Source organism: Dermochelys coriacea, chromosome 13 (genome assembly GCF_009764565.3).
Source record: "Dermochelys coriacea isolate rDerCor1 chromosome 13, rDerCor1.pri.v4, whole genome shotgun sequence".
NCBI classification, from domain to species: domain Eukaryota; kingdom Metazoa; phylum Chordata; order Testudines; family Dermochelyidae; genus Dermochelys; species Dermochelys coriacea.
In genome coordinates, this window is record NC_050080.1 from 13,494,931 (window position 1) to 13,508,102 (window position 13,172).

The window sequence follows — 13,172 nt, forward strand, 5'->3', positions numbered from 1 at the left end:
GCCAGTGGGAGTCACGATCAGCCGAACCTGCAGATGTGGCAGGTAAGCAAACCAGTCCAGCCTGCCATGGGCTTTCTCTGAACAAGTGGTGGACCGGCTTTCAGAACCACTGATCTAAAAGATGAGACACAGTCGGCAGATGAGAGAAATAAGCAGTTGGGGCTGGGAGGGAAGATGGGGTAAGAAAAATAGTAGGACGTGTACAGTTCTTAGCCCTTTAGTCAAGCCTCCTGGGTTTTACTCCTGGATCTGTCATTGGTTCACTGTAATATCATGCAAGGCATTCACCTCCCTTGCCTCAATTTTCCCATGTAGTAGATGGGGGTAATAAAGCCTACCTTATGGTTGTGGTATTAGGTTTAATTCTTTAATGTTGGTTAGATGCTTTGTGATCCTTGGATGAAAGGTTTAATGGGAGTATGAAGACTTCTTGATAAAGGAACATATCTTCTGCTGTTTAAAGCAGAAGGCAAGGCTAGTGGTGATAGCAGTTAAGCAAGGATTGTGCTGATACCTCTATTCCTTTGTCCTTGAGATATTTGGTGCAGCTAAGTGAAAGAGAACTGAGTTTATCTTGCATCGGCAACAATGAAGAGAACAAGAATGCAGACCCTGTACCAAAGACAATTAATTTGTCAGATGGAAATGTGAGTGTCATTAAAGAGAATGGATATGATACTTTCTCCATCCAGACCCAGGAACACAATTACTTGTAAGTATAGCTAGTAATTAATAATTTGATAAACAGGGCAATTAAAAATAAGGTTGAATAACCATGTCTCTAGATGCCCCAAAGTAGAATACAGCAACAGGAAAAATCAAAAAGAAAAGGAGTACCCGTGGCACCTTAGAGACTAACAAATTTATTAGAGCATAAGCTTTCGTGAGCTACAGCTCACTTCATCGGATGCATTTGGTGGAAAAAGCAGAGGAGAGATTTATATACACACACACACACACACAGAGAACATGAAACAATGGGTTTATCATACACACTGTAAGGAGAGTGATCACTTAAGATAAGCCATCACCAGCAGCAGGGGGGGGGAAGGAGGAAAACCTTTCATAGTGACAAGCAAGGTAGGCTAATTCCAGTTAACAAGAATATCAGAGGAACAGTGGGGGGTGGGGTGGGAGGGAGAAATACCATGGGGAAATAGTTTTACTTTGTGTAATGACTCATCCATTCCCAGTCTCTATTCAAGCCTAAGTTAATTGTATCCAGTTTGCAAATTAATTCCAATTCAGCAGTCTCTCGTTGGAGTCTGTTTTTGAAGCTTTTTTGTTGAAGTATAGCCACTCTTAGGTCTGTGATCGAGTGACCAGAGAGATTGAAGTGTTCTCCAACTGGTTTTTGAATGTTATAATTCTTGACGTCTGATTTGTGTCCATTCATTCTTTTACGTAGAGACTGTCCAGTTTGGCCAATGTACATGGCAGAGGGGCATTGCTGGCACATGATGGCATATATCACATTGGTAGATGCGCAGGTGAACGAGCCTCTGATAGTGTGGCTGATGTGATTAGGCCCTATGATGGTATCCCCTGAATAGATATGTGGACAGAGTTGGCAACGGGCTTTGTTGCAAGGATAGGTTCCTGGGTTAGTGGTTCTGTTGTGTGGTGTGTGGTTGCTGGTGAGTATTTGCTTCAGATTGGGGGGCTGTCTGTAAGCAAGGACTGGTTTGTCTCCCAAGATCTGTGAGAGTGATGGGTCGTCCTTCAGGATAGGTTGTAGATCCTTGATGATGCGTTGGAGAGGTTTTAGTTGGGGGCTGAAGGTGATGGCTAGTGGCGTTCTGTTGTTTTCTTTCTTGGGCCTGTCCTGTAGTAGGTGACTTCTGGGTACTCTTCTGGCTCTGTCAATCTGTTTCTTCACTTCAGCAGGTGGGTATTGTAGTTGTAGGAATGCATGATAGAGATCTTGTAGGTGTTTGTCTCTGTCTGAGGGGTTGGAGCAAATGCGGTTATATCGTAGCGCTTGGCTGTAGACAATGGATCGAGTGGTATGATCTGGATGAAAGCTAGAGGCATGTAGGTAGGAATAGTGGTCAGTAGGTTTCCGATATAGGGTGGTGTTTATGTGACCATCGCTTATTAGCACCGTAGTGTCCAGGAAGTGGATCTCTTGTGTGGACTGGTCCAGGCTGAGGTTGATGGTGGGATGGAAATTGTTGAAATCATGGTGGAATTCCTCAAGAGCTTCTTTTCCATGGGTCCAGATGATGAAGATATCATCAATGTAGCGCAAATAGAGTAGGGGCATTAGGGGACGAGAGCTGAGGAAGCGTTGTTCTAAGTCAGCCATAAAAATGTTGGCATACTGTGGGGCCATGCGAGTACCCATCGCAGTGCCGCTGATTTGAAGGTATACATTGTCACCAAATGTGAAATAGTTATGGGTCAGGACAAAGTCACAAAGTTCAGCCACCAGGTTAGCCGTGACAGTATCGGGGATACTGTTCCTGACGGCTTGTAGCCCATCTTTGTGTGGAATGTTGGTGTAGAGGGCTTCTACATCCATAGTGGCTAGGATGGTGTTTTTAGGAAGATCACCAATGGACTGTAGTTTCCTCAGGAAGTCAGTGGTGTCTCGAAGATAGCTGGGAGTGCTGGTAACGAAGGGCCTGAGGAGGGAGTCTACATAGCCAGACAATCCTGCTGCCAGGGTGCCAATGCCTGAGATGATGGGGCATCCAGGATTTCCAGGTTTATGGATCTTGGGTAGCAGATAGAATACCCCAGGTCGGGGCTCCAGGGGTGTGTCTGTGCGGATTTGTTCTTGTGCTTTTTCAGGGAGTTTCTTGAGCAAATGCTGTAGTTTCTTTTGGTAACTCTCAGTGGGATCAGAGGGTAATGGCTTGTAGAAAGTGGTGTTGGAGAGGAAAAATCAGGCAGTCAAAACCATGTGGATAAATGATTGGGTAACTGAGCTGTATAAGTGGGTCTCAAAGTACCACAGAATGAAGTCAAATGCCTACATTTAAACCTGGGTAACAAAGGCTGTTTAGTCATCACTTTAGAGGCCATGGAGGGATTTATCCTTCAATGGCTATCTTAGTTGTTGTAAATAGTTTCTGACTAGCTTGTAGAGTAAGCACAAGGATAATACCGAGGGGATTGTTCATCTTCCCCCATGAGGAGAAGAGGAATTATGAGGAAACTGTACCATAGAGTCAATATATGGAAAAGCTTTAGTTCTCTAACTTTAGAAACCTAAGCAATTAACTCTGACTGAAAAGGTCAGAGTCAGCAGCGCTAGTCTCCTTTGACAGTAAAGCTGTCTAGCACCATTCTGCTTAAATCAGAAATACTTGTGGTTGTGTTAGTCAGCATGTTATTTACACTAACTTGGGTTTATATAATGTCATTCTTAAATTTTAGGTTTCGAATACCCTTTACTGTCCAGAATAACAGGGCAGAGGACATTAGCAAGCTCCAGAATGAATGGGTATCGCTCATAGACAGGTATTGTCTGCTGTGGAAGAAACGCTCAGAACCTCAGGAAGGCTTTGGAGAAGGCACCTCAGAGGCTGTATATGAAAAACTCATCTTCTCTCCAAATAAGCAGGCAGAAGGAGCCCACTGCCTTGCTCTGGGTTCTGAAGCAGCTCCCCGATCAACCCCCCCCACAGAGCAAGCAACCCCATCATCATCATCATCATCATCATTTCCACTTTCCAGAGTTCAGGCAGGAGTGCTGCCACCACCTTCTTTCCCGCCACCCTCCTGCCTCTTGCCAGCATTGAAAAGAACAAAAGCATTTCACTGGGATGCTGTTCCTCAAGAGAAGGTCAGGATAAAAAGTAACTGCTCTTCATCATGATCAAGTAGCTGATGTGGGAAGGGGAAACATTTTTTAAAAAATGACAGGACATGCAGCTATGTTGCATGTACTACTGCAGTAATTATCCATGCAAGTGGAGTAATTGTTCCATGAAAGAACCTGGTCACCTAATTGCATGTGCAATTATCCACTTTGCAAGTGGAATTGCAGTAAATATTCATTCACATAGTTTGTAAAGTTGTACACACATATTTTGCATAGGCAGTTGTACCTTTGGTTGAAAATCTATATGTTAATATATTTAACAGTTACCAGGGAATGAACGTGACAATGTTATCATGCCAGTTTTTTTTCTTAAATGTTGAAAATAGGCAAAATCCACAGGCACATTAGCTGAAGATGTTGTCACAGTTCAGGGCAACTGCACCTGTATTACTCCTTCATGGTCCCTCGAGAGCACCCACTCTAGGCTCACTGTTCCTCAGCCATCACCTTTCTTGGGCCGAGACCTTCATCTCTTCCCCTCTTGACGGGGTTTTTATAAAGGCTGCCCAGTTCCCTGCCCACATTGTGATATTCTCAGCCAGCGTCTGATTTCGTTTCTCTTCAGAGTTAAGAACAGCGTAATTGTCTGCATTACAGAGAGAACATATTCAAAACAATAAAATAACCAACATGCATGCTAAAAAGCATACCAGAGATCACCCCAACTCCAGCCTTGGGCTGTGGTAAGTGTCAGTCCTTCAAAACCCACAACTGGGTTTTCTCTGTGGTTTCAAGTTCATAGCCATCTCAGATTCAGAAGCAGAACAACTATGTTTTTCTATTATACAGCTTGGGTTTTTGATCTTGGCCTCACATAACAGGAGATCAGCAGACAATGACTATGCACTCCTCCGGGCATAGTTTCAAAAGGCTGGGCTTTTGCATAACTGTAGAGGGGGAATTTGCATTCACTTCCCTCCAGATATTCCCCTGCAAAATCTCTTAACACTTTCTGTTCCAAAAGTCCATTCTTGTCTGGCTCATTGGTCAATATAGTCCCTTGAACCCCCAGGTTTCACATCTGTGATGCCTCCCCTCTGTCAAGGTTACACACAGTCCTGGCCCACAATATTACATAAACCATTCATTTAATACAGTGGACCCCAAAGATACTTAAAATGAATTCAATAAGGTCTCCCAAGGATATGACAGGTGATTGCCATATCTGTCAAAGATGGGATTTGCCCATCCCATGCACATCCTTAATGGCATCTTTTAGCCCACCTGCTCTGCTTTCTCTGTCACTTCTTCCAGCCAGTTACTCAGTCACAACTGGTGGTTTCCTTGAATTCCCCAGTATGCTCCAGAATCCTTTGTCTGAGTGACACAGGTGCTTCAGAGAAAGCAGTGCTGCACTCAATGTTCTGGGGCCCATCAGAGCCCCAGCTGCCCCTAGAAATAACAGATGGGGAAGAGACCTACCAAGCCACCTATTCCAGAAATGAAAGGAGGGGGGTATTGGTGGGAATTAAACTTCATATCTGGAGAAAAGCAGTTTAGGACTAGACTCCTGCTGAATGATAACAGCAGTATTAGTACTCTTCAGACACTTCCTTAGATGTGACACCCTATGCTGCCACATAGTCTATGCCTAAGGCTGCACCTGATAATACATGAAGGCTTTTCCTACACTTGCTAGTGCTATTTCCTCCTTGAGGAAAACTATGTACACAGCGTTGGGCAGATCAAGCCTGGTTACTCCGTCCATTTTCTTTATCTGACTGGGTCTGTTTGGCTTGGAGCCAATGTCCTGAAGCTCGCAAGATGAGAACAGGCTTTCCTGTGAGATGCCCAGAATTTCCTGCTTCCGGCAAGCCAGCAGATACACAGAGAATGCTCCTTCTGTATTGTTGGCACTGTACTTCCACTTCAAGCTGAAACACCAGGCCTTGCCCTCACCTGTGACAACTCATCCATTCTGAGCTAGCTCCTTTGGTCTTAGTGCCCCCGCCCCAAACCCTGGAAATATGCATGACTTTTGACCTAAAGCCTCCCAACTCAGAGTCTGGTGCTGTGCTTTCCAGCAACGTAGTCGGAGGTGAGCTAAAATAGATCTGTGTGTGGAGGGGGGATGGATGATGAGAGAATGAGAGAGCACAGTACATACCATGCAGTTAGGGGTAACATAGCTTGGGTGAAAGTGGAACTTGGGAACAGCTGTTCTCTGTAGAACACTGCTCTGGGAATCTTGTGGTTGTCTAGATAGCATCTAGCATCAGATGCATACCTGCATCACCTTCAGGGAGGTTTGGAGCCTGTCTCCAGCTAAAGGGAGGATGTGTCAGAAATTCTGCAAGTTTCAATGCATACCCTCCCATAGGAGAGTACATTATGGCCACTTACCACATGTGCAGATTGTTTGCAGCTATACCCTGGCGTGCACAGAGTGATTTTATATTTCCATGTAGTTGGTACTCCTACCAGTTGTTTTCTGGTTTTGTCTTTTCAAATGATGGGTCTGTCACTGTAAGAACAACAGTAATTTAAAGAAGCTATTTGCATGGAAACTTTGTGGTAATGTTACTGTGACTTAAATTTATGTTGTTGATCTTGTATTTTTAGATTCAGAAATCGATCTGGGCATCATGTAGCCTACATAAGAAAAAAATAGATGAATCTAGAATCTATGACCAGTTTCATATCCAGGACATGGCAGTATTTTCAGGCAACGAACCTTCAGTGAATCGGCATATTATGTTAAATCAAAAAATTGCACATACCTTCAGTAAGTGTAATAATATGAACTGTGCGCACATATTCTGAATGCATAAGGCAAAGCCTGCCTGCAGCTTGTATTTACGATTACCACAATATCGTGTGTAAATCAGGTAGGTTCACATGTAAATGTCTAAATAGAAATTTTAGGACTGCATGACCCAATTTCTCTAAATTTGACTCCTAAAGATTGTGTGTGTGTGCCCCTCCCCCCCCCAAAGATGCTTTGGAAAGAAGGACAAGGGCACAGTTTACAAATATTTGAAGGGCAGAAGCACCAAAATGAGAGGAGAATTATTTAGGGTGCTGAGGTATAATTAGCAGCAGTGCGATGAAACTGAAAAAAGGGGCAATATAGGCTAAATATCAGGAAAAGCTTCCTGACAGTGAGATCTATTAGGCTGTAGATTGTTTTCCCAAGGGAAGCAGTTTTAAGTTTCATGCTTTGGACACTGAAATCTAGACTGGAGAAAATATGTGAGCATGTCCTGCAGAGCATAGTCCTTCTTTGACAGGGAGATGGACTGATGATCCAAGGCTTTTCCCTCTCTCTTTTCTATGCTCCTATGTCTGGAGTTGCCCTGCTTGCTGAGGTTTTGGCCCTATTTCAGGAGGGACCTCCACGGCCACAAAAGCTATCTTTAAAAGTCACAAAGCAAACTCAGTTGTTGCTTACTGACCTTTTACTTTTAGAACCTGGCTTTCTCTAAGAGTGAATATATATTTCTGTATGGTAGGGCTGTACTCCTCTTTTGTGCTTTGGTGGATATATTGCACCTGGTCCCATGATGTCACAGAAGATGGGCATATGGGACCTGATGCAAAGGCCAGTGGAGTCAGTGGCAGGACTCCCATTGACTTTAAAGAGCTTTGCATGAGGTTAATGGCACATGTCACTGGTAGGGGGTGGTGGGGATAGAGTGAGGTACAGTGTATCAGGAAAACAGTGGTGCAGTTAATATTCTGAGTGCTTTGGAAATGTGAGAATGTAACTCATACTCAAGGTTGCACAGGTGCCAATTTGTGGAGCTGCCTCCATACCTAGCCTCAGAGAAGCAGAAATTGTTCATAACTTCCTCTAAATTTCTAATAAAATACACTTATGCTCTTCAGATGTGCCAAGTGCACTAAATGTACAATGTCTTTCTTTTGTTGAATTTAAAACACTGACACACGAAGAGCTGGAGTAATCTAGTTACAGTGGGCAACATGCAGCCTGCGGGCTGCGAACTGCAGCCCATCAGGATAATCCATTGGGAGCTGCGAGCAGCTGTGCAAATGTAAACAAATGGTCTGGCAGCCCGCTAGCGGATTACCCTGATGGGCTGTAGGTTGCCCACCACTGCTTTGGGTTATTTACAGATCCCTGCAGGGAGAGCACTGGCTTTTTTCCCATGCAGGCACAGGTAGTTCAAACTACTAATGTAAGTTACCAGTCTGAATGACAGATCATCAGTTGGAGTCTTGCTCCTTGTATCTGGGGTACTACTCATTGGCTCTGCAGAAGACCTAAACTGGAATGAACTCTCACAGCTAATGAAACAGATCAATGGGTTAACTTGACCTTACTAGTAAGATGATGGGAAACACTTTCAATTACTCTAATGAGGAGTGGTAGTTGTAAAAGTATCAAGAATAATTGTTTTTCAGAGACTATTTTGATTTCTCTTACAAGCTGATCAAACTTTGATCAAAAGTTAAATTAATTCTAAAAAGAAAGTTAGATTAATCCCATAGTAAGTTCTAGCAACCACAGTTCTTAAATAAATTAATGAATAACAAGATGAGTCTCAAAAAGTCATTAGGTTATAATTTCTTTAAAATTTGCATGTTTTTCAAAGCAAAGAGAGTTGGAGAGGAATTGGAAGAGAAAAAAGAACAAGAAAGCATACAATATAGCTTAAAATATAGCTAGAATTATAGCCTAATGTAGTTTAAATTTTTATTTAATTTATTTTTAGCTATTTCATGTACAAGAAATAAACTGCTCTAGAACCTGCTTACATGTGTCAGTGTGACAGAGACAAGAGCAGTACTGTCAGTCAACCAGGGAAGTGGACATCTAGATTCTCAATGAGGGGTACATGTACTCCTGGGGGTACACAGAAGTCTTCCAGGGGTTACATCAACTCATCTAGATATTTGCCTGGTTTTACAACAGGCTACATAAAAAGCACTAGTAAACTCAGTACAAACTACAATTTCATATAGACAATGATTTGCTTATCCTGTTCTATGTACTATATCAGCAGTTCTCAAACTGAGGGCAAGTGCATTTTTTAATGGGGTCTCCAGGGCTAGTGTTAGACTCTCTGGAGCCTAACGCAGAAAGCTGAAACTTAAGCCCTGCTGCATGGGACTGAAGTCAAAGCTCAAGTTTTTAAGTGAGGTGAAACTTGGGGTACGCAAGACAAATCAGACTGCTGAAAGGGGTACCATAGTCTGGAAAGGTTGAGAACCACTGGTCTAGGGCCTCAATGAAAAATTTATGGTATTGGAAAAGTGTGTGGTCTAATCTAATGGATAAATTACTGGTGTAGGAGTTGGAAAACGAGACTCTGCTGTGTGACCTTGGGCTTGCCTCTTCACCTTTCTGAGCCTCAATTTTCCCATGTGCAAAATGGGGATAATCCTTAACTGACTTTGGAAATGCTTTGAGATCTGTAAATGGAAAGCTCTGTAAGGAGAGCAAAATATTATTCCAAGGAGCTGTTGGTAACACATTTAATTTTGAAGGAACTGTAAAAGTTACTGAAGGTGACTTAGAGTTAGGGAAGGAGAAATAAAGTGGAGATTTCGGCTCAGATACTATGCAAGTTAGGGGAAAACCTAAAAAAAATAGTGGCCATTCCCTTGAATAAACAACTCAATTCAGTTCACCTTTGTGTACATCCCTTTTGTGTCAAATTTCCATGATTATTCTAGAAAATAAGTTCATGCCACCAATGTTTATGGACATGATAAATTTTAAGCACCTTTATTTAGAGAATATTAGTGGAAAGCCAATTCTGAACTCAGACCACAAATATTTGCACTAGCAACCTGATTCTAAGAAGAAAAGGAGTACTTGTGGCACCTTAGAGACTAACAAATTTATTTGAGCATAAGCTTTCGTGAGCTACAGCTCACTTCATCGGATGCATTTGGTGGAAAATACAGTGGGGAGATTTATATACACACACAGAGAACATGAAACAATGGGTTTTATCATACACACTGTAAGGAGAGTGATCACTTAAGATGAAAAAAAAGGAGTACTTGTGGCACCTTAGAGACTAACAAATTTATTAGAGCATAAGCTTTCGTGAGCTACAGCTCACTTCATCGGATGCATCCGATGAAGTGAGCTGTAGCTCACGAAAGCTTATGCTCTAATAATTTGTTAGTCTCTAAGGTGCCACAAGTACTCCTTTTCTTTTTGCGAATACAGACTAACACGGCTGCTACTCTGAAACCTGTCACTTAAGATGAGCCATCACCAACAGCGGGGGGGGGGGGGGGGGGGAAGGCGGAAAACCTTTCATGGTGACAAGCAAGGTAGGCTATTTCCAGCAGTTAACAAGAACATCTGAGGAACAGTTGGGGGTGAAGTGGGGGGGGAGAAATACCATGGGGAAATAGTTTTACTTTGTGTAATGACTCATCCATTCCCAGTCTCTATTCAAGCCTAAGTTAATTGTATCCAGTTTGCAAATTAATTCCAATTCAGCAGTCTCTTGTTGGAGTCTGTTTTTGAAGTTTTTTTGTTGAAGGATAGCCACCCTCAGGTCTGTAATCGAGTGACCGGAGAGATTGAAGTGTTCTCCGACTGGTTTTTGAATGTTATAATTCTTGACGTCTGATTTGTGTCCATTTATTCTTTTACGTAGAGACTGTCCAATCTGACCAATGTACATGGCAGAGGGGCATTGATGGCACATGATGGCAGATATCACATTGGTAGATGCGCAGGTGAACGAGCCTCTGATAGTGTGGCTGATGTGATTATGCCCTATGATGGTGTCCCCTGAATAGATATGTGGACAGAGTTGGCAACGGGCTTTGTTGCAAGGATAGGTTCCTGGGTTAGTGGTTCTGTTGTGTGGTGTGTGGTTGCTGGTGAGTATTTGCTTCAGGTTAGGGGGCTGTCTGTAGGCAAGGACTGGCCTGTCTCCCAAGATCTGTGAGAGTGATAGGTTATCCTTCAGGATAGGTTGTAGATCCTTGATGATGCGTTGGAGAGGTTTTAGTTGGGGGCTGAAGGTGATGGCTAGTGGTGTTCTGTTATTTTCTTTGTTGGGTCTGTCCTGTAGTAGGTGACTTTGGGGTACTCTTCTGGCTCTGTCAATCTGTTTCTTCACTTCAGCAGGTGGGTATTGTAGTTGTAGGAATGCATGATAGAGATCTTGTAGATGTTTGTCTCTGTCTGAGGGGTTGGAGCAAATGCAGTTATATCGTAGAGCTTGGCTGTAGACAATGGATAGTGTGGTATGATCTGGATGAAAGCTAGAGGCATGTAGATAGGAATAGCGGTCAGTAGGTTTCCGATATAGGGTGGTGTTTATGTGACCATCGCTTATTAGCACCGTAGTGTCCAGGAAGTGGATCTCTTGTGTGGACTGGTCCAGGCTGAGGTTGATGGTGGGATGGAAATTGTTGAAATCATGGTGGAATTCCTCAAGGGCTTCTTTTCCATGGGTCCAGATGATGAGGATGTCATCAATGTAGCGCAAGTAGAGTAGGGGCATTAGGGGACGAGAGCTGAGGAAGCGTTGTTCTAAGTCATCCATAAAAATATTGGCATACTGTGGGGCCATGCGGGTACCCATCGCAGTGCCCAAATGTGAAATAGTTATGGGTGAGGACAAAGTCACAAAGTTCAGCCACCAGATTTGCCGTGACATTATCGGGGATATTGTTCCTGACGGTTTGTAGTCCATCTTTGTGTGGAATGTTGGTGTAGAGGGCTTCTACATCCATAGTGGCTAGGATGGTGTTTTTAGGAAGATCACCAATGGATTGTAGTTTCCTCAGAAAGTCAGTGGTGTCTCGAAGATATCTGGGAGTGCTGGTAACGTAGGGCCTGAGGAGGGAGTCTACATAGCCAGACAATCCTGCTGCCAGGGTGCCAATGTCTGAGATGATGGGGCATCCAGGATTTCCAGTTTTATGGATCTTGGGTATCAGATAGAATACCCCAGGTCGAGGTTCTAGGGGTGTGTCTGTGCGGATTTGCTCTTGTGCTTTTTCAGGGAGTTTCTTGAGCAATTGCTGTAGTTTCTTTTGGTAACTCTCAGTGGGATCAGAGGGTAGTGGCTTGTAGAAAGTGGTGTTGGAGAGCTGCCTAGTAGCCTCTTGTTCATATTCCAACCTATTCATGATGATGACAGCACCTCCTTTGTCAGCCTTTTTGATTATGATGTCAGAGTTGTTTCTGGGGCTGTGGATGGCATTGTGTTCTGCACGGCTGAGGTTATGGGGCAAGTGATGCTGCTTTTCCACAATTTCAGCCCGTGCACGTCGGCGGAAGCACTCTATGTAGAAGTCCAGTCTGCTGTTTCGACCTTCAGGAGGAGTCCACCCAGAATCCTTCTTTTTGTAGTGTTGGTAGGAAGGTCTCTGTGGGTTAATATGTTGGTCAGAGGTGTGTTGGAAATATTCCTTGAGTCAGAGACATCGAAAATAGGATTCTAGGTCACCACAGAACTGTATCATGTTCGTGGGGGTGGAAGGGCAAAAGAAGAGGCCCCGAGATAGGACAGATTCTTCTGCTGGGTTAAGAGTATAGTTAGATAGATTAACAATATTGCTGGGTGGGTTACGGGAACCACTGTTGTGGCCCCTTGTGGCATGTAGTAGTTTAGATAGCTTAGTGTCCTTTTTCTTTTGTAGAGAAGCAAAGTGTGTGTTGTAAATGGCTTGTCTAGTTTTTGTAAAGTCTAGCCACGAGGAAGTTTGTGTGGAAGGTTGGTTCTTTATGAGAGTATCCAGTTTTGAGAGCTCATTCTTAATCTTTCCCTGTTTGCTGTAGAGGACGTTGATCAGGTGGTTCCGCAGTTTCTTTGAGAGTGTGTGGCACAAGCTGTCAGCATAGTCTGTGTGGTATGTAGATTGTAATGGAACAACCACACACCACACAACAGAACCACTAACCCAGGAACCTATCCTTGCAACAAAGCCCGTTGCCAACTCTGTCCACATATCTATTCAGATGACACCATCATAGGGCCTAATCACATCAGCCACACTTTCAGAGGCTCGTTCACCTGCGCATCTACCAATGTGATATATGCCATCATGTGCCATCAATGCCCCTCTGCCATGTACATTGGTCAAATTGGACAGTCTCTACGTAAAAGAATAAATGGACACAAATCAGACGTCAAGAATTATAACATTCAAAAACCAGTCGGAGAACACTTCAATCTCTCCGGTCACTCGATTACAGACCTGAGGGTGGCTATCCTTCAACAAAAAAACTTCAAAAACAGACTCCAACGAGAGACTGCTGAATTGGAATTAATTTGCAAACTGGATACAATTAATTTAGGCTTGAATAGAGACTGGGAATGGATGAGTCATTACACAAAGTAAAACTATTTCCCCATGTTATTTCTCCCCCCCCACTTCACCCCCCACTGTTCCT

At 43.4% G+C, this 13,172-nt stretch overlaps 1 protein-coding gene across 3 annotated transcripts in view; it reads left to right on the forward strand.

The window, feature by feature from the left end:
• LOC119841987 (formin-I-like) overlaps positions 1–13,172 on the forward strand; it is a 67,929-nt gene that overhangs the window by 31,132 nt on the left and 23,625 nt on the right. For all 3 annotated transcript variants that reach the window (XM_043495921.1, XM_043495920.1, XM_038369852.2), the window contains exons 6-8: positions 536–712; positions 3,385–3,793; positions 6,395–6,557. In XM_043495921.1, coding sequence (XP_043351856.1) covers positions 536–712; positions 3,385–3,793; positions 6,395–6,557 — 749 coding nt within the window. The remainder of the gene's footprint in view (positions 1–535; positions 713–3,384; positions 3,794–6,394; positions 6,558–13,172) is intronic.